At 39.8% G+C, this 20,876-nt stretch overlaps 1 protein-coding gene across 14 annotated transcripts in view; it reads left to right on the top strand.

Annotated features, from left to right (window-relative positions):
• Positions 1-20,876, top strand: part of KIAA1217 (KIAA1217 ortholog) — a 355,505-nt gene that overhangs the window by 265,103 nt on the left and 69,526 nt on the right. For all 14 annotated transcript variants that reach the window (XM_077173875.1, XM_077173881.1, XM_077173889.1 and 11 more), the window contains 2 exons: positions 11,551-11,749; positions 16,569-16,662. In XM_077173875.1, coding sequence (XP_077029990.1) covers positions 11,551-11,749; positions 16,569-16,662 — 293 coding nt within the window. The remainder of the gene's footprint in view (positions 1-11,550; positions 11,750-16,568; positions 16,663-20,876) is intronic.

Raw genomic sequence — 20,876 nt, 5'->3', positions numbered from 1 at the left:
AGGACACGGGACAGGGGGATTTCCATAAATGCACAGGGTTGGGCTTGAGTAGTGACTGTGGAGGATGAAGCTTGATGGCTCAAGGGTTGCAATTATCTTTTTTTGGGTGCCTCAGCCAGGGCACCCAGCCACTCCAGTCCAGATGGATGAGGAGGAAAGGAGGACTGGGCTCCCTGCTGGTAAACCTGTGCCTAACCTTAGGTGGTGTGAAAAGGCCTCTTCAGAAATGTCTGAGCCTGCCAACATTTGCATTTTATTTGCATTTGGAGGGATTACATAAAGGAGTAAAATTATACAAATGCTTAAGGATTGGCATGGGGAGGGTCTTAAGCAATCATGGAGTATTCTGATTATTATTTATTAGCCCCCAACCCAAACCCAAGTTTTGGCAGGCACAGATTTTCGTGTCTGATTAATTAGTTTGCTGCCACCTTATATGGGAATGCCATTACTGGCTATAATCATAATGCCTCAATCTTTTATAGCATTTCTTGCAGATGTTTCTCAGACTGTTAAAAAAGAAAGTCAGTGCCACAGTGTCATTTTCACTCATAGCAAAACCTTTGCAGAGAGACAGATCATTGCTTTTCAGCTGGCAGTGGAAATAACTCTCTATTCATGTGTATGGAAGATACTGTAAGGTACACAGAGAAAAATATAAATGCTAAAGGTAGACTGATATGTTGGAGGTAATTAATTGCTACTTACTATTTAGGAGCTAGAAATTAAAATAGGCATGTAAAATCAGACAAAAGATGTGTGACTTGCCATAGACTTCATATGAGAAACCTGTGATTTGCTAGTAGAGGCACTGCCCTCTGATTCCTCAGGGCATGATTTAAGCCTAATGAAGTCAGCAAGAACTTTGGTTTAGTTCATGGGAGAGGAACTCCCTGGGAAGTGCATTTCAAGTTAAGGCTGAGTATAACTTTAATGTATTCAGACATCTTAAAGAATTTTCCCTATCTTGCCTTTTATAGTGTATGCAAAGCAGCCAACATGCAAAAAGGTCATGTAAATATTTGCTGCTGTGGTCAGATGGCTTAACAGAGACTGACAGGTCTATTGGAAAAACAGCCTAAAACAACTAGTTCCAATTAATGAATTTAAACACGGACCCTAGGAAATTATAATACTCTAAGGTTTTCCTTCCAACTTTCCAAGACTTTGTTTTCTTTCCCTTTTCTTCAAATTACAGTAACTAAAGGTTTTGGACTTGGAAAGAAAAAAACACACACCTCTTACCTGAAATGTAACAAAAGAGTAAAGGAATGTAATGAATGATATTGACATATCAGAGTTTTTTCTGTTTCATTTATTATCTCTACAGGATATATGAAAGGCAGGTATAGGAAAGAGTGAAATATGTGACTCCCCAGCACTTGTACCCACAGTTACTGTTTACTTACGAGTTTCTTTCTCCTATAATAAAATGTGTGGGGAGAACCTGAAAAAAATGCTTCCAAGGAGCAAGATACTATTTAGTACATACTGTCTCAACAGAGGCACATTCTGTCTGCCACCAAAAAGCTGATATGGAGGATATTTTAGATGCTGTGTCACACTGGAGCTGAATTTTGTTGCAGCAGGTTGTATCAGCATGGATCTAATGGGTTCATTGCAGTGATACTGGAGTAGAAGATGTACAGTGTATAAAGCAAACACATTAGTTATGTAAGTCTGTGTCTGTCACTGCTACATCTGTTAAATGACTTTTGAATGCAACCTTTATTATTCATTTGCACTGCAATTATACTGAAGGACCTTGAGCAAAACCAGTGCCTCACTGTGTTGGGTAATACCTAGTGACAAAATACTCCCATTTCAGAACCTTGCAACATGAATAAATCAGAATGAAAAGTAGTGAAGATAGTAGGAGAGGTAGAGTAATGAGTGTACAACCTGGATGAACTGAATAAAGCTATGCCAGGGTGGCAGTGGCTTTTCTCTTTATCCCAAATTATGCTCTCATAAAAGATGTAATGTCTTTATCGAGCTCTACCATCACTTATGTTCTGATTTAGCAGCAGCAATTTGAGCCTTCAGCATTTGGTGTCTGCTGTAAGACAGATTTAGCAGCTGGAGTATCTTGTACAGGCCTGCTTCCTTCAGAGGAAAGGTAGGAGGCCAGATGGAGCTGTCCCATGGGGTATATCTAGGACAGGAGCTATCACTTGGATAAATCTGATCTAATTTTTGTGTTAGGCAAAATTTGTAAGTCTACCTCTAATATAGTAAGTCACACAAACACCAGAGCCTTCCATTTGACATGGGTATGCAAAGGAAAAAGCTGTATTGCAATTCCACACATTGTAAGAAGGGTAAGACTTTAGCCAAGGAGAGAAGCATAGCCTGTCCCTCAGCACATTGTATTTAGGATTTGCTGCCAGGGCTGACAGCAAGTCCCTGAATGAGGACAGCTCTTGGATTTAATCATTGCTCCCAGTACTGTTTATATATTTAGGTAGTGATTCTAACAGATAATTACTGTGCTGGGCCTAAGTTCAAGTTTCTGTTCCCAGAGGGAAATAATGTCATCTCTATGGTATCATGTAGGACTGTCTCTTGTATTAGTTCTTGTTCTCTCTCTCTTTTCTGCATTTCTGGCTACAGAGTACCCTATTCAAGCAGGATAAGAGGATAATCACTGCATCAGAAGCTTGTTGATAGCCTGCTGATTAGGGTGCTCTCTTGGGACAATAGGGGCAATGGTCTGAGCAGCTCTGAAGATGGGAGCACTTCTGGATATTTTTTAACTACTCAGCTGTCTCATAGGAGATAGGTGCTTGTACCATTGCTTTGCCCAATTACCTTCTGTGATGAATAGACCATCTGTGGGTTTGAGGGTGGATGTTGTTTACCTTGGCTTTAACAAGGCCTTTCATATCTCTCATAGCCTCCTTGTAGCCACAAGGGCGAGGTGGGAGTGGCCTTCAGGGTGTGTAACTGGCAGCTGAGTTTTAGCTGTGCTCCTCAGGGCTGGACTCTCTCCAGTGATTTTTGACGTCAGAAACCTTGTTGTTGGGATGGAATGAACCAGCAGTAGGGTCAAGTCTGACACCAAGTTTGAGAGAGCATTTGGTGTGCTGAATGATGGCCACTTCACTGGGGCCCAATGAGCCAGAGAAATGGACTAGCAGGAGCTCCATGAAACTCCAGAGAGGCAAATGCAGCCTTTCATCAGGGACAGAGCAGCCCTGCAAGGACAGGTAGGCTTGGTAGCAGCTTTGCAGAAAGGACATAGGGCATGACAACAGGGTGCCTGTGTGTTGGCAGCATGTCCTTGCAGGAAGGGAGCACTGCGTAGCTGTCTATGGGAAAAATTTAGCTAGCAGGTCAAGGGAAGTGATTATTCCCCTCTTCTCACCATTTGTGAGGTTGCACTGTGTCCAGTTTTGGTTCCCCAATACATGAAAGATAATGACAAATTGGAGTGAGTCTAGGGAATGGCCTCTTGGCATACTTCTTAATCATGCAAACTAAGGGCTTGGTTCCAAGATCTTGTCTAAAGTAGCTTGTGAGGACTTCATTTAAAGTCAAGCTGTTTGTTAGAGCCCACAGAGGTGAATTTTTGGTGTGGTGCCCTAACCAACTATGCTCTTCAATGCTGATGGCTGAACCCCTCAATTTGTTACTGACAGTAGTGAACTTTTTAGAAATGAAATAACTTCAGAAATATTAAAGGGAATTTCTTCCTGTAAATACAGACCATTTGCTAAATGGAGCAAAATTGCAAAGGCATGCATGCCTGCATTACTTTGATGCTTCATGGCTGTGGATTATTAAAATGGTCACATTCTGCCCTTGAACACATCAATTGTACCTCGTTTAGTACTAAAAAACATGGTTTATAAAAATAGCTATTACTTAAATAATGCGTTTGATCCAGCTGATTTATACACAAAGGAAATACAGTTGGGTAGGATCTCTTTTTTTGTGCATTTATTGAAGAGGAAAAACAAGAAATTTAATTGATATTTTCTTGTCTTTTTGGCTTTTGCCCATTTAAAAGTTAATAACAAGAGTGCCCTTCTGTAAGGTACTTGACTACAGTAACCTTAAATGCTTCACATATCTGCAGAGATTTGGCAGGCACATCCTTGGAAACTGTACTGGCCAGCTTGGCACCTTTTGGCTGGGAGCTCCTTCAGAGGTCAGGGGCTCAGCTTCTGGTGGACTAAAGCAGATTCTGCATGGGCATGTCCTGTGCCTGTGTGTGTGGAGTTCTCTGATTTTATTGTGCAAAACTGGTGAATGTGAGTGCAGTAAATGCAGCATGGCAGAGCCTCAGGGGGGCCTCTGAAAAATAACTCTGGTATATGAAACTTCTTGTTCATCTCACTGAGTTGTTCACTTGTAATTTTTAAAATATTTTTTCATCCAGTATCATAAGGCTTTTGTGTTCTTCCAAGTTTGCTGGCGTTGTTTTGTCAGTTCGGGGTATGAAAAAGTCTCCTTGTTGGTCAGTTGGGCTGTTCTGTGCAGCAGAATGCAATTATTGTCCAAAGGTGATCCTGCCAGAACATTGATTTCTACCTGGGGAACTTGGTTAAACTGAAATGTTCTCTCAGAATCTCTAGATGATAGAAGTAACTTTTCACAGTAGATGGACTTGCTGAAATAGGTATATAGACAAAGTTGCCTTTTGACAAGAAGCTTTTTCACAGATTTTATCAGGAATCAGACAGGGAAAATACTGCATTTTCTTTAGGTAAAAAAAAGTTGTCCTTTTTTTTTGTTTTGTTTTTACTTATTCTTCTTAGCCAGAAGAATAAGTAAAAACAAGAATAAATAAGAATGCATTTGTTTGTTGAAAAGTGGTAGTATTTTAGTGGCAGTTAAAAACCTTTATTTTTCATAACATTTTGGTAGGAAATTTATGTGACTACTGAGTTTTCCATCTGTCTTTTTCATTAAGTAGCAAATGATTGCAAGTCACTGTAAGTGGCAGAGAAGAATGAAATAGCAGTAAAAAGTAATACTGGACTAAATTAAACAGTTCCTGATTTTATTGAAACTGTTATCAAACAACTTAATACCTTGAACAAATCTCTTCAGACTATTGTGCAAAAAAAGAAATTAAATAAGTAATTGTTTTTATTCATTAAAATATCTACTTTTTTATTCTCTTAGTATTTTAGGACAGCTAAGTATATTTATAGAACATTTTCTGAATGTGGAGGACAGATTTTCAGGAGGGACTACTAACTGAAGTTATGAGAGCTTCAGGCTAGAAATACCACAAGGATCGTGGCAATGACCTCAGACTAGTTGAAACTGTGGTGAAATAGGAGACTTAAGTCTTGAGGGTATGGAAAGTAAGAACTTAATATTGAGGAATTTCTTTCGTGCTGCAAGAGTTGTTATTGTTATAAACTTGTTTCTGCATAACTTTGGCAGAATTTGGTGATGTGTGTTTGCTCTGTTTATTAGATAGCTGGGGGAAAGGAGGGATGGGGAACAGTGAACAACAATATGGGCCTATGCCATCCTTACAGTCTTATATATGACAATTTTGTCAAAAGCAAAGAAAAATGGAAGTATCTTGAAATCTTAGTTATAAGAAATTAAAATTTAAAAATGTGCTTTTGAGGAAAGACCTGGCCCCAACAAAAACAGTTATCATTGAGACTTCAAAGATTATCCTTAGTTTTTAAAACTCATGCAAGTGTCAAGTAATGACTTGACATAAATATAAGTAAGAAACAAGGATGCCTTTTCTCACTTTTGCTTGTTACCATTGCTGCTGACTTCAGCATGAAGGACAGAGACAGTGACTCAATGGACTTATGGTGGCAGATCAAGCTAAAGCAGAGGATACATACAATAGCTGTGTTGGAAGAGAGTAGGAGTGCCTTGTTCGTGCCAGTGTTTTTGGTTCTGTGGGAAGGTTTCAATGCTCCAGTGCCCAAGTATCCTATACCAGCCAAATACAGATTTTATCTTCAGTTAATACTTCTCTTCAGCTGGATTAAGGTATTGCCAAATGCCAGTAAGATATTTCAATGCAGAAATTTGTAAGACATCTTGCCTACAGAGAGGGAGTCCTGTAGCTTCACAGAAAAGAAACTCATGAACTCAAATGTAAGGTTAACTGTATTTTATTTCATAAAACTGATGAGTTAAATAACTTTCTGCCTCAGTTTTTTTCTTCTTTGTTATAAGAGAATTATGTGAGAAATTATATTTCTCCATTAAAATCTATCATTTGAGAGAATTAACAGATACTCTTAAAGGTCACAGAAGAGGACACAATCTTGTTTGTTTACTTACTCTTGTTTTATCAGGTATTTAACTTTTGTCTCTTAAATAATCCATTTCTAAAGATAATTTTTGTTTTTTAAACAAAAGCTAATTGTGTTTAAAGTTCTCCTAAGTATGTAAGCTGCCCTATATGGAGATCATTGCTAGCAATATAACCATGATAACGTGGTGCTTAGGGTTAGGTCAGCACCGTGTATGTGATGGAGGTGCTGAGAGGTATGAACTGGGTGGTTTCCTGACAGCTGCATGACATTAGCTCTTGCCATAAGGAGTAAACATTTACCAGTTGTGACTCAGGAGTTATGGTCTTACCAGTATGGGTGCTGTGCCAACCCTGCTGTGGTTATGCAGCTCCATGCTCTAAAGCCAGCCCAGACCCCGTGTGTTCAGGTGAGATTCACCATCACACTGTGAGGGCATGTCCTCAGCTCCCAGGTGGGTTTTGCAGCTCAGCAGCACTGTCTGAGCTGAAGGCCTTTCTGTGAACGTGGTGTGTGTGCCTGAGCTCAGAGCTGTGCTGGCTAAAGGCACAAGAAGGCTGCTCAGGCATCCCAACCCAGCATGGATGGGCTCAGCCACCCGAGTCAGGGTAACTCTGCATCTTTCATTGCACTGGGTTGTGTTTCATGTAGATCATCCCTGAGAGAAATTATGAAATATTTTGCACACCCTGCCACTGACTGTTGATAAAGAGGTAACAGAAAATACTGTGTTTTGAAAGAGCTCTGTATGTAGGGAAGGAAAGGGCAGTCATGTGGTGTGCTCACAGGATCATCATCAGATCTGGGTTTGATGCTTGTAAACCTTTCTTTGAACATGTTCTTTTGCCTCTTAGGTGTTTAATTTCCCTTTTCTAAAGCATACCTCTTTGTTGACAGGAATGTTGTGAAGCAATTTGTTACAAGGCTGATGTTACTGAGGCCTGCATGCAAATGTTTTCTGCTGTGGCCTGTGTTTAAGTCTGTGGTCTGTTGCTTGTAGGGCGAGGAATGATCAAAAATTCCGGAGGTATTTCTGCAGCTAACTTATACTACATGACAAAGGGAATGGCTGAATATTCTAGTTTGTGTTGTAGCTATAGGGCAGTGCAGGGCTGGCAGTACCTCAAGAGTTCTTGGAAGTGGGAGCCACAGCATTGTCTGACGTGCACTTTCAAAACTGTTTGTGTGGCATTGTTACCTTGTTCACAGTCATCTTCATACGTGTTGTCCTGGAGCAGCAGGGAATTTCATAGTCCTCCTTGATTTGTGATGTGCAAAAATGGGCACAATCTTCATGTTTCAGGTAAATCCATTGTAAAGAAGCATAAGTAAGTGCAAGAGGGACTTGAGGGAACATGGAGACAGGAACATCCCTTGTGTTTAATTATCTTTCCAGCAGCTTTGCTGACGTATGTTCTGTGCCCTAACAAAAACCATGTCTAAGTTATATTCTATTTCTTCTTGCTTTAATCTCCATGGGAGTGATTTTTTAGCTGAAGGTAAAACAAACCTCAGAGCTCCAACAGCTTACATGAAGCGGAACCTGTGGGTATTGTCGCTGTTCAGAATTTCACCTGGGCAATGTGTGGAAGAAGAATATTGTGAATGATTTTAACTAATGGATTTTGAGTCTCTTTATTTTGTCATGCTCAAAAAGGATTTTTAGAAGTGAGCAGTTAGTTCTGTCAAATAGGAAATGCCCTAAAGCATTGCTGTATCATGATGTGGATCAGGCAACTCAAGAGGAAAGGCAGCAGGGTTTTTTAAGGGCATGTGATTTAAAGGAGGACAAAGAAAAAAATAATTTATTATGCTTTTGAAAACATCTTTTCCTCTCTCAAGTGGGATTGGGGCCAAAACACTTCTCCAAGTTGTATGTTTAAGCTGTCTGTTTTAAGGCATAATATGCATATTTACTTTGAAAATTCAGGACTCAAGGACAACTGTGATTTTGCTTTGGGTCAGTATTTTGTGGGAACATTGAAGTACAGGCAGAATCAAGACTTGTGTGTAAGGAAGATTTTTCAACTCTGCCACTTATTCTGTGTTAATGGTTCAGTAGCTCAATATTGAGTGTGGTTTTAATGGTCTGAAATGCAAAACTAGCATTTCTAAATTTTGCACTAACTTTTAAACTGGGCAGAAAAGCAAGTCACACCCAACTGCAAAGCTGGTATGCAAAACCTATCTTTTTAACCAAAAAAAGATTTTTTTTTTGCCACTAAATCCAATAAAATTTAAATGCTAAAACGTAGAAGGTTCCTTATGTTCTTCATAAGGAAGAACTTTTTCATAACTGAAAGTTATCATCAAAAATGAGTATGTCTTTGCATATCTTGGAAAAGTGAAATAAATGCAATCATTAACTTGTTTAATTTTTTTACAAATGTAGTTTCTGAATCCTAAAGAATGTTTAGCTGCATAGAATATTTGAGCACTAAAAAGACAATTTTACCTAGAAACATAAAGACATAAATGATGAATAAAGAAGTAAATGATGTCTCCAATTATAATTAAAAAAAGAGAAAAATCGTTTAATAGCTCATTAAATATTGGCATTATAAATAAAAGTCATAGGAAAACTCCTCTCAGTCTTTGAAAGGAAACTAGTTTAGTTTAATTTCAGTCTGAAAAAGTTTTTCCAGACAAAGGAAAATGGAAATTTGTAGTAGGATTTATATGGGATTTGATTGCAGTCTAATGAAGAAAGAGGTATCAGCTCTTGATAATAATACAAAGATTAAGTTAACAGCTCTATTTTATAAAAGCAGCCTAATATTAAATAATAGTTAGGTAATGCTGAGTAGTCTGTTTAGTATTCAGGAAAGTTAACATCTTCCTTCCCTAAGTGCAAGCACAATTACCCACTGATTGTAGGAACATCTGACTGTTTCTGCTCTCCTTCATAGCAATTACAGAAAACATAGGGACAGAAATACTAAAGACTAAGGGGAAACAGGGCTCAGCTTGGAATGCCTTCTTTTCATAAATTGCCTTTGTATTCTAGGACCTCAGCTTTTCCCATTGCTTTTGCTCAGTGTTTGTACCTCAGCACCATAAAGCACCCATCCTGTTGCTGACTTTCAAGTGCAACTCATTGACTTGAGTCAAATCTAAATTTTGTGATTTGCTGAGATTTGCTGATGGCTGATGGCAACTGCACTGAGGGCCTTGTGTTCCCAACCCTCCTGATCATATTGATCATGGGAGAACAACTTTACAGTGCATCTACACTGCAACTGCTGTGGTGAATTCAGGTTGTGTAAAATGCTCTGCCTGGCTCTAGCCCACCTGTGTTAATTATTGGTTGATGCAAAGCACGGAATCCTCCCAAGATTGGACAGAATCCAGTAGAGGGTCACGAGGATTATTAACTTGCTTGGAGCCTCTTTGCTCTGACAGGCTGGGAGAGCTGGGACTGTTCGGCCTGGAGAAGAGAAGGCTCAAGGGCAGTAATGTCATCAGTGTACAAAAGAACCTGAAGGGAGGGAGCAAAGAAGAGCCAGACTTTCTTCATTCATGCCCACTGAGAAGGCCAAAGACAATAATCACCAAATGAAACATGAGATTCCCTCTAATGTCAGGAAACCCTTCTTCACTGTGTGATTGACCAAGCACTGACACAAATTCCCCAGAAAGGCTGTGGAGTGTCTGTCCTAGAAGATACACAAAAACTGTCTGGACATTGTCCTGCACAAGTGGCTGTATCTGTCCCTGTTTGAGTGGGATGAGGGTGGACCAGATGACCTCCAGAGGTTCCTTTCAACCTCAGCCATTCTGTGATTCTGTGATCTGCCATCTTTTTACACCACTGTGGAAGCTACACTTGCCCCATCTCGTACAGACAGCAGGACAGTAAAGGCGTTTCCCCCTGGGACAATGCAGTGTTGTACAGACACCTGGGATGGCTCAGAAACAGCACAGTGCACTCAACTGGGCTTACCAGTCCCCATCTCCTTGTATCCAAAGTAGTTCAGCTGAACACTTGCTTCTGAATCTACTCCCTAGTGCTGTACATCCCAAGAAATTGCTTAGTTTAGTTGCAGTCCTGTGGCAGCTTCTTTCCTGAGATGCAGGTCCCAATAAACCTTCCCACACTGGAGATGCTCATGAGAGCTTCTGAATCTACTCCCTAGTGCTGTACATCCCAAGAAATTGCTTAGTTTAGTTGCAGTCCTGTGGCAGCTTCTTTCCTGAGATGCAGGTCCCAATAAACCTTCCCACACTGGAGATGCTCATGAGAAGATCTTTTGGTTTTCTTTAGGAGCTAGACCCAGCATGGTTAGAACTCATCAACTCCATCAAGTCCAGACTGATTTCTTCTGTTAATTGAGATGGCTGAGTGCTTTAGTCCTTGGAGGGCTTTGGAGGTCACGATGGCATGGGACTGGGCTGTAGCAATGCTCATGAGCCACACTCATGCAGTACTGGCCAGTGCTGGTTGTACAGGAATCAGCATAGGCCTGGCAGGGTCAGCACAGGCATCATGGAAGAGGTTCTTCATACCCCTTCCCTCAGTCCCCTGGTTTGTATTATTCATGTTTCTTTCCATTATTGAGTGTATCATGGCCTCCCATTCCCTGAAAACAGCTGTATCACAAAGGTGTTCTGTCTTGAGTGAATAAGAATGTCCATATTTTGCAATTCTGCATTTGAGATTACTTATGTTTCTCCCTGAGCACTAAGAATGATTATTAATGGTTCTGTGAAACTGAAAGGTTCCAAAATTGCTCTTGTTTTTTTGTGGGGTACCTCAGTTTTACTCCTGGAAGGAGTTCTCACCTGAGGCTTTATGCTATATAATGCCAGCAAATTGAACTGTGAGTATAAAATTCCTTGAGCTAAAATGAAAATTTTGGTTTTATTGGTAAGTGTGAGGTTATGTATAAGGAAAGCTGGATGCTATAAAAGGATAAATTTCTTCCTCAGCTACTTTTTTTAAAAGTACCTTGTGATTTACCAACAACTTCCACTACAGAACCAATTTGGTTCTGTAGTGGAAGTTGTTTGAGATTTTCCAATAGGATTTCTGAGGTAAACTTCTGATTTATCTAACTGAAATAAAATAAGAGGCATCTCAGTACTGGGACTAGCACATTCATCAGGGCCAAACCATATAATTGTTCAGTGCTCTATTCCAATAGTCTGTTGATAAGGAGAATGATATATGTGCTTTATTTTTTAAAGAGAGTGAGCTGTTTTTTCTCTTTTCATTAGGGGCTTGGTCTGTGTTCTGCATAGACTTTGAAACCAGATCATTACTGTGCATTTAAGAATATGTAACTTCTATTGCTTTTGCTTGCAGGTGTATTGTATCTTCAGTATGGAGATGAAACAAAGCAGTTGAGGATGCCAAATGAGATCACAAGCACAGACACAATTCGTGCCCTCTTTGTAAGTGCCTTCCCCCAGCAGCTGACAATGAAAATGCTGGAATCGCCCAGTGTTGCCATTTACATCAAGGATGAGAGCAGAAACATATACTATGAATTGTGTGATGTGAGGTAAGACATGACATTATAGCTGCTGGTTTCATGGGATTGGGGGGTTTTTTGTGTGTTTTTTTGTTTTGTTGGCACTTATAGAATAAAAAAAAATGGGGTTGATAAGGATCTGACAGAGAGTGGCCTGACACATAAGGTATGTTCAGTGGTATCTGAGTAATCCAGGAGGTCTGGTCTGACAATACCTTTAGCTGTAGGTGCAATATCCATTGCACAAGCCACTGATGAATGGCATGCTTTGTTGAAATATTTGTATAAAATACAAAGGTTCACATATTTAATACATTTATTGAATTTTACCAGAGACACAATCATTTAAAATACAGAATGCAGAATAAACATTTACAGAAAAGCTGGGTTGTTTCCTTATTGGGAGTGCAAAGCCTGATCTCATGAGCCTGAAGTAACAAACATGCATGTCACTGATGTCCTCACACCGGTGCCAGTTGAGCCATCTAACACAGCCAAAGCTCTGTGGCACTTTCTTTCTGTTATATGTCAGGATACAGCAACCGATGCATTCATTTCACTCATTCAGAGCTTGGTCAATACATGCTTCACCTTTCTATCCTTTATTTTGTGGGAGTGCAGCTTCTTAATTAACCAGGTTTCTTCAGCAGAAGTTCCAGGGTCTCAGGGTCCCTAGAAAGTCCCAAATCATGCATAAATAAAGCTCTCAGGTACACCGCAGACATGCTACACTTTATAAATGAACTGTGATAAAAATGGATAGAGATTTGTCCATTTTTGCATAGGAAGATGGAGGAGAAAGCAGAAAAGCTGTTTGCTCTCTGCTAGTCTGCCACTAATACAGGAAAATTTTGTGGTGCAAGAGAAGTGTACTGTCCACTCCTGTCTTGTTTCTTCTGGAGATCCTATGGCTAAGGTGTTCCTCCTTATCATGCTGTGGTTAAAAGAGCAAGTTGGAGCTTTTCTAGCCCTTCCCAACCCAATTTCCCCATTCCCTGTTCTTAATCTTTGAACAGCACCACACTCCATTTTCTCATCTCTGTCTTGCTTTCCTCAGGCTGTCTGTCCAGTGTCTTGTCATTAGCCAGTCTCTTGGATTTCAATTTCTTTTAATCTTATTTGCTTTGCAGACTGCCACACCCATGTTTGGCCACTGTAATGCCTATGTGAAGACCCATCTGACTTTTTTCATCAAACATCATCATCTTTCAACATGTACCCAAGTTTCTTATACATCAAACAGTTTATTCACAAGATCAGATCAACTGATTGAATCACGATAGGGGTTACTACATCTCTGTTGCCAAGTGCATTATTGCCTACCATCATCTAGCCCTTCTTTCTCCCTTTATCCCTCCATCTTCCCTTGAGTTTCAGACTAGCAGTTTATGACTTCATGCCCCTGAGAATGCAGTTGTTGATTACCCTCATGCCGCTCCACCTTTTTTCCCTTGCTCCCATTGCAGGCGTCACTCTGCCAGCCTCAGGCCTGGCTCAACCCAACATCTGCTTCCTCTGTTCCTATGCCTGTATTGTCAGGCATTTCCAGCTGACTTCCTTCATAACAAAATTCCCTCCTTCAGTTCTGCCAGCCTTCTCACTTAGGAAACCTCAGCAATTCCAGGTTAATTCCAGGTTAATGGAGTCCATAACATGCATTTTCACCACCTTTGAATAATTTTCACAACCATTTCTCCATTTCTGTTCCTTACACATCACAACATCTTGTCAGTGTCTCCCCTCAGAGAACAGGTGAAATAAAGCATCCCTTTTCTCTCCTTTGTTTGCCATGTCTTCCTTCAATCCTCTGCTTTCTTTCCTTTAAACAGAGGGGTTTCAGTCAGGTCTTTAAGCTCTCCATCTCCCTCAGAGGCTGCTCCATGTTCTTCTGTGCCTTGCATTAGGCCATCATACACCTTCTGCTTTTTCTTCTTCTTTTTCTTCTTCTTATTTTTTTTCTTCTTTTTTTTTCTTATTATTATTTTTTTTCTTCTCATCCTCCCTCCTTCTTTTTTCTTTCTCCTTTCTCCCCCTTCTCCCCCTTCTCCCCCTTCTCCCCCTTCTCCCCCTTCTCCCCCTTCTCCCCCTTCTCCCCCTTCTCCCCCTTCTCCCCCTTCTCCCCCTTCTCCCCCTTCTCCCCCTTCTCCCCCTTCTCCCCCTTCTCCCCCTTCTCCCCCTTCTCCCCCTTCTCCCCCTTCTCCCCCTTCTCCCCCTTCTCCCCCTTCTCCCCCTTCTTCTCCTTCTTCTATCTGCTTCATCTCCTTCTCATTCTTCTCCTCCTTCCTTTTCTCTTTTTCTTTTCTCCTTCCTTTTAATTTTTTTTTTTTATCACTGGGGACAAAGCTCTGCCTTTCTACTTTTGTCCAGTCTTTTTCTTAAAGTGGTTCAGGGCTCTGCATCTAGTGTGGACTTCAGATTTGTGCTCCAGAGCATCCCTATTTTACAGCCTTTCATTTCCCATCACACAGAGAAAAAACACTTATGTAATTCTTTAACTTTTTAATAGCAACTGCTGTAATTGGCTTTTCTTGGCAGTTGGCACAGGTAATAGGTAATCTTGCTGTAATCTTGCTTGCTCTTACCCATTCAAATGAAGCAACAAAGATCATTCTCCTTGTTTGACAAGCAGACTGTTCTGCATGCATTCATTTTTCACTTGTCCTCTGACTGTATCTTCTCCATCTCATTAAACCACTTGTCTTCATTATGAAGGCTCCTCCAAGACCACTTCAATGCTACTTTTCATTTCTTGTTGAGTACCAAGTGCCATCTGCTCCCACTTGGTGAATAATGCCAGTTTGAATTCTGCATCTTTAATTTTCAAACAAGTGCCTTCCCTCTCTCTCAGGCAGCCCTCTAACATGCTTGGAAGGTGCTGTCCACAGACATCTGCAAAACCACTGCCTTGGTCTCCTTCCCACTCTCTCTGTTGCACTGCCTACTCAGAGCATGCCTGTGGTTCCAGCATTTGTTTACTGTTCCTCTGGCTGGTGAAACTGTGATCTTCTGAGTTCTTTTTGTTCCCTTATCTTCCTGCAACTATTCTATTGTCGTTTGTGACTCTTATTCACCTTGTAAGTTGGTGAAAAGTTGTCTTCCTGGTGTGTTTACACAGCATACGCAGATCAGTGAGGCCCTTGAACATGCCAAGGGCATCTGGGAGCTACAGTAATGCAAATTATAGTAATAATAAATGTACAGTAATAAATACCTGTTATCAGTAATGTTTATCTTAGAATAGCAACATGATGTGAAATACATTCATATCAGAGATCAAATGCCTAGTATTTTGGTTCTTTGCCTTGCAGCAATGTTTTACTTTAAAGTGTCATGTTTCCACAAGAAATATTTATGGAAAATGCCTTTTAAAAAACTCCAGTTGTTTGAGGTACCATCTCATAGCTATCAGACAGAAAAGACAGCAGATAAAATTTATTTAAATGATAATATGCCATTTCTTGAATGGAAGATGAGTGAGCTTGCTTTGTATCGAGAAGAGTACAGTCCCAAGTCCGAGGCAGACAATGGTAACTGAGCCTCCCAGTGCAGGTCTCAGAGCCAAAGGGTCGCATTTGCAAGATGGAAGAAAACAGTTTATGTTACCGTAAATAATTGAAGAACTCGAACTTGCCGCAAGGTAGCTATTTTCCTATGCAGTCTACAAGTAAACACTCATAAATACTAAACTTCTCATCAGCCCTCCAGTTCTTAAACACAAGACACTGATCTGTCTCTCAAGCTGCGGGGCTTCTTTAATAACTACTTGACATCTACAGCAGCAACACAAGTTCTGACTAGCTACCTATTCAAAGCAATCACTGATTGTAATATGACATTGTAAGAAAGAAATTGGACCTGCCCAACAATCCTTCCCTTCATTTTTAAATTATAATCCAAGTGATTAAGATCAGTTCACTAGACTTGTAGCTGCACCTGGAGGAAAGGAATTCAGTCACATGTGTAAGTAAATTCTCTAGAGATCACTACAGGGAAATGAAAGGAATCGTAGCTTTGAAAGGATGTAAGTGAGCGTAGATTGGAGGCTTTGCTACTGATTAAAGGTGAACCAGAAATCAGCAGAGCTCAGGGCAAATGTCAAAGCCATAAAATTATTGGAAGGTAGGTCTTGAAACAAAATGAAAAACTGTCATCTCTTTCCTAAATGTTGTAGTTAAAAAATTAACTAATCAAAGACAAAGTGTAGAGACCAAATAAAACAAAAGTATTCTTGTAGGGCCTTTCATCTAAATTATTTCTGTGTAAGCTTTCATCAAATTTTTTGCTAATTTGTTTCTGCAACACTTTTTCCCTTTAAAAACTTCCTTTATTATAGATAAAGTTTAGAGGAAGAATTTATCTACAACTGAATTTTCAGCTTTTGTGGATTTTTTTGTAGCTTTGTGAACAAGCTGATAATTAAAATTTCCTCATTACAGTTAGAAAGACTGCTTTTCTTTTGATATTCTCGCTTCTTAGAATAGCAAAAATTTATGTGGGCTGAGTGCACAATAAAACATGTAAATATTAGCTAAATCCTTTTTGAGTGCTGTGTAAATGTTGAAGTTCTATTGTCTTCAAAGTGTTTTCACTCTATGGCAGGATCTTGAAAGAAACTTAACACTATCTAATTTTTATGGGTGTGGAGTTCTACTGAAAGAATGATACTTCCCATGGGAAAGAGAATCAAAGCAGGCTTTTGTTTGTTTGTATGTGTCTTAGTTATGGCATTTACGTTTTTCTTATAGATCGACTGCAGACCTACTATGTTTGTCTGTTACCTGAAACTTTCAGGCAACAAAGTAAATAAAACTGCTTTCATCTGTTGTCATTGCTGATTCTTTAATTCCAGGAATATTCAAGACCGATCTTTCCTTAAAGTTTACAACAAAGACCCTGCACATGCATTTAATCACACTTCCAGAGCTGTAAATGGAGATATAAGGGTAAGTACTAATGCTGCATTTATATTCTTTTTTCCTCCAGCTTTTCTGCTAAATGTTTAAACTCTGAAATGTAATATGTACATAGCAATTCAGCAAATCCGGGCTATACATGTGGCACATATATAGAAAAGGGAATAAATAATGCTTCTTGTAATGTGTTTTAACTAACTGCTTTTTTCTTTCCAATTATTTGCCCTGGGCATTAACTGGTTTTTTGATCTTGTTTAAATGCAGTAAGGCATGTGAAGCAAAACATAGCCTTTAATTATGTATTTGTGACAAAGACAGTACTCAGAGTTTTACAGCTTCCTACTCTGTGTTTGCAAACCCTTTACAGTGAAGTATGGCATAGTGTTAGTGCACTCCAGCAAAGCTTCAGCAGGGATTGGTTTCCAGTGGCTGAGCAACTACACCTCACTTCAAGTCTACTGAAACTCTTTGTAAATGATGGTTTTGGATAGAAAATTCTGATAAATACTCATTGTGGTGTAAATAGTTTTGTCTTTTCCTAAGTTTTCTACCTGCACTGAAAAAGGATGAGTATATTTGTATTTTCTGGTGAACGTTTTGTATTAGGAAACTACAGAAAATGCACTTGGAACATTTGATTTCTCTCTCTCACCATGTCAGTCTTTTGCTGCACTGTTACCTCCCCCCTTGGTGCCAAGAGGCAGGAGATTCAGCTGTGGGACACCTCTTCCACCGTGTTACCTGCAGCTGGTGTGCAGTACAGGGGGGTGGTGGTGAGATTACACAACCTCATCTCCTCCCCACCCATCCTAGGTCTGTCCACAGGAAACACTACAACCAAATTAACTCCATCCATGGGGCCAGAAGACAATGCCACTACTGTCCTGCCTGCTTTGTGGCTTTTATGTGTGTTCCAAAGCTGATTCAACTGTGCTGAAAATTTCCTGTGAAGTGATTTCCTTAACTGTGCATTTGCTACTTGGTTTCATTATTAATTCTGAGCATGTCTCCCTGCTTTATTACTAATATTTTGTGTAAGTACTTCTTGTGTTTCAACAGTTTAAGGCCACAATATTTTAGAAAGATTGAAATAATTTATTTACAGGGACTATTCTCAACCACCTCTCATTTATGCACTTCAATTATAAAATGGTCATTTGGATAGGTCAGAAATCTAATTACTTGATTTTTCACACAGCTGCACACTCAACATGAGAAAGGAAATAGATGTGCTTCAGAGGGAAGATGTGATAGTTTTTTGTGTATTCTGTAACATCCTGGAATTCTTCCGTTCTAGTTACATTCCTGTGGCAGTAACTGGATGTATCTGATACATCTCATTCATATTCAAAGGCATGATGTACTGTCACTGTGCATTATGACATGAATGCTTGTAACTGTGGCTTTATAAAGTTATCTTATACTGTTCTTGTTCCAGGTACAGTGGATGCTGAAGGTATATATTGTGGCTTTATTTGTGTGTTCTAGGCCTATTTGAAGGTACTATTGTAGTTAACTACATATATTTGAAAGTAAAAATTACTTCTTTGGCCCTCTTCCAGACATTTGCTGCCTGGCAGAGTTGTTTTGAACACAGGTGCTGCCTCTGTGCAAAAACTGCAATTATTTGAATTGCTTATTTTAAAATCCTATGTTGTACAACAGATATGCACACTCAACATCTCCTGATTATATCTGAGTTAGCACCTTTTGGCCATAACTAAAATATAATGGTGACACAGTGACAGCCTTTGCAGAGGTGGTGTTTTCATGACAGAATATTGTGTTTTACTTTACAGAAATGCAAAGATGCCATTTTGAAATTCTGTGCATCCAGCAAAGAGCTATTTTCTCATTTGGCTTTTGCTTTGCATTGGTAGATTTCTTGTCTTTCTGGTCTGAGGGGTGAAGTCAGAGCCAGGATGTTCATAGGGGCTTTGTGGAGAAACATGCAAAATGTCTTCCCTTTGATCTATGTGAACTTCTGCACTTCAAAGTTATGAGCATGGAAACAAGTGATTTCTTGAGCTCAGAAATACTGAAACCTGTTTTTCTAAGGATGTGTGTCTTTTAGTTGGGTTCTTCCTTATGCAGCAATACTCAGGTCCTAACTGAGGCTCTTCCCAAAGTAATGACACTCTCCAGTGTTCATCCTCTGAGGTCTAAAAAGCTGGAGCTCACACTGCAACTGTTTCTCTCTTTGGCCCAGTAGGATCTTCTGTCAAATCACTAATTTGACAAAATTTATAGGGACATAGTAGTTTTTCTACTCATTGGTTAAATCTGGTAAAAATTTACCTGGGGATTCACAGGTTGTTAGTTCAGCAGGAAAAAAACACCAATAGCCAGATGGATTATTTATCCCTCCTTCCTTAGCAAACCAGAGTAAAGGAGGGGGAAACGTAAGGGTTCTAAGTGAAAAACATGCACATTTTATGTACTGCTATTGCAGAGTACCCATAAGATTGTAGAAAAACCTTTGCTTCTTATCTCTCCTTTTATGTTTGCATAGGCATTTTTGCATTAGGCAAATTGATATTCATCAATTTCATATGATGTATGAGTGCTAATTCACTACAGTGGGAAGGAGGGAGTGTGTGCTTGGCATCATGTTTAACTGTTTCAAAATACCTACAGAAAAGCAGCTGACTGTCAGACCATTGAAAAACAGTATTTAGAATATAATGAACTAGTCATTGTAAGTATATTTTTCCATGGTGATACTCAGAGTGTGGCTGTCTCCTGTCATCTGTGAGTTAAAGCTTTATTTTCCTGGTGACTGGGAAAGTTTTGCCTTTACAGATTTTTCTACTGTTTTTTTTCCTACTGTTTCTTCTTGTCCCTTTGGAATGTTTATCCCTGGGTTTGATGACATTCAGGCTTCTATTCATGTGCTTTATAATAATTTCCATGTAACTGGCCCAAAATAATCTAAGAAAATAGTCTTAGCTGCCAGCTTGAACACCTGTTTTAACTACCAGATGTTAGACCTGTATAAGAATTGGCAGTAACACTTGAAGTATTAAGTATTACCCATATGGACAAGAAGACTTAAAATGTCCAAGAACGATGTGGGATCTGTAACTTTCAGATCTTCTATTGAGCCATTCAGCTTTCATGTCCATTAATTCTAATTTTCCTGCTCTTGGTTTCATGCTTTTTTATCTGAGTGGGTTGTGTTTGAGAAAAGGTAGTTTACTGGTATTGGCCCTTTCCCTCTCAAAGAGCATGGTCTGTTTGACAGGTCTGCCATGTTGAATGCTGCTAAGCAAGAAGAGGCCACATAGTGCTGTCTCACTGAATATCTGTGCTTGTGCTTTTTCCTTTTTATTTTTCCTTTCCCAAAATGTAATCTGTAAATCTGCAACAGCTGGGGGCTTTTTTGAAAAATATATCTTCACATTGCTGCCTTTCATTCATTTATTGCTTCACCTGAGCTTGTATCATTTATCAGCACTTTCTAGCTGTCTGTGCAACAGTACTTTCTTCTGACAAAATACTGTCTTATGAACAAATGTTTAGATGGTCTGGTTTTCCCCTCTGGCATTGTTGTGAATTCCAGAGTAAATGCACGTACACAGCCATGCTGCTCTGTGCCCTTGGAATTGCCATTTGTGATTTGCATGGGGTGGAAGGGAAGGGCCCAGGCTGGCACTCACTCAGCCGTGGTGCACAGACTGAATGCCAGGACGTGGCTGTAAGGAACTGGCTGTGGGGTTTTATATGGTGCTGAGTGAATGGACACAGCTCCTTCCGTGCTGGGCTGTTGAGCTGAAGAGATTCCCCCACTGAATGTGCACAGCATATTTTCTATCCTCATTCTCTACACCCTCCTTTTCTGGAGTGGCTAAAGGCTAAAGAAGCTTAGGTTACCATCTCCCCCTCTGTTATAGAAACTAGTCAGTGTTTCTGGTGGCACAGCTGGATTCTAATAATGTTGGCTTATGCAGTGGTTGGTTTTGGGCCTCACCTACCACCCAATTTTGAGAACTGGGAGGGAGTTTTTACTTTGTAAAAACTAGTGGCTATTTTGCTTGGCAGTCTTCTTCTTCCCATCCACCTGCCCTAAAGTCTGTGAGGTACCCTTTATTTTGAGGTATCCTAGACCTACCATAGTTTTACTTAATTGTCTGACTTGCATAAGGTCTCTGCTGGGTGAGGTCAGAATATCCAAAGAATGCTTGTTGTGGCTGTTGTTGTATTGAGGTATGCTTTGAGGTGTTTTGGAATTTATTTTTTTTTTC

Source organism: Agelaius phoeniceus, chromosome 1 (assembly GCF_051311805.1).
Source record: "Agelaius phoeniceus isolate bAgePho1 chromosome 1, bAgePho1.hap1, whole genome shotgun sequence".
Lineage (NCBI taxonomy): Eukaryota > Metazoa > Chordata > Aves > Passeriformes > Icteridae > Agelaius > Agelaius phoeniceus.
The sequence above is the reverse complement of the archived record's forward strand: the minus strand, read 5'-3'. Positions and strand labels throughout refer to the sequence as shown.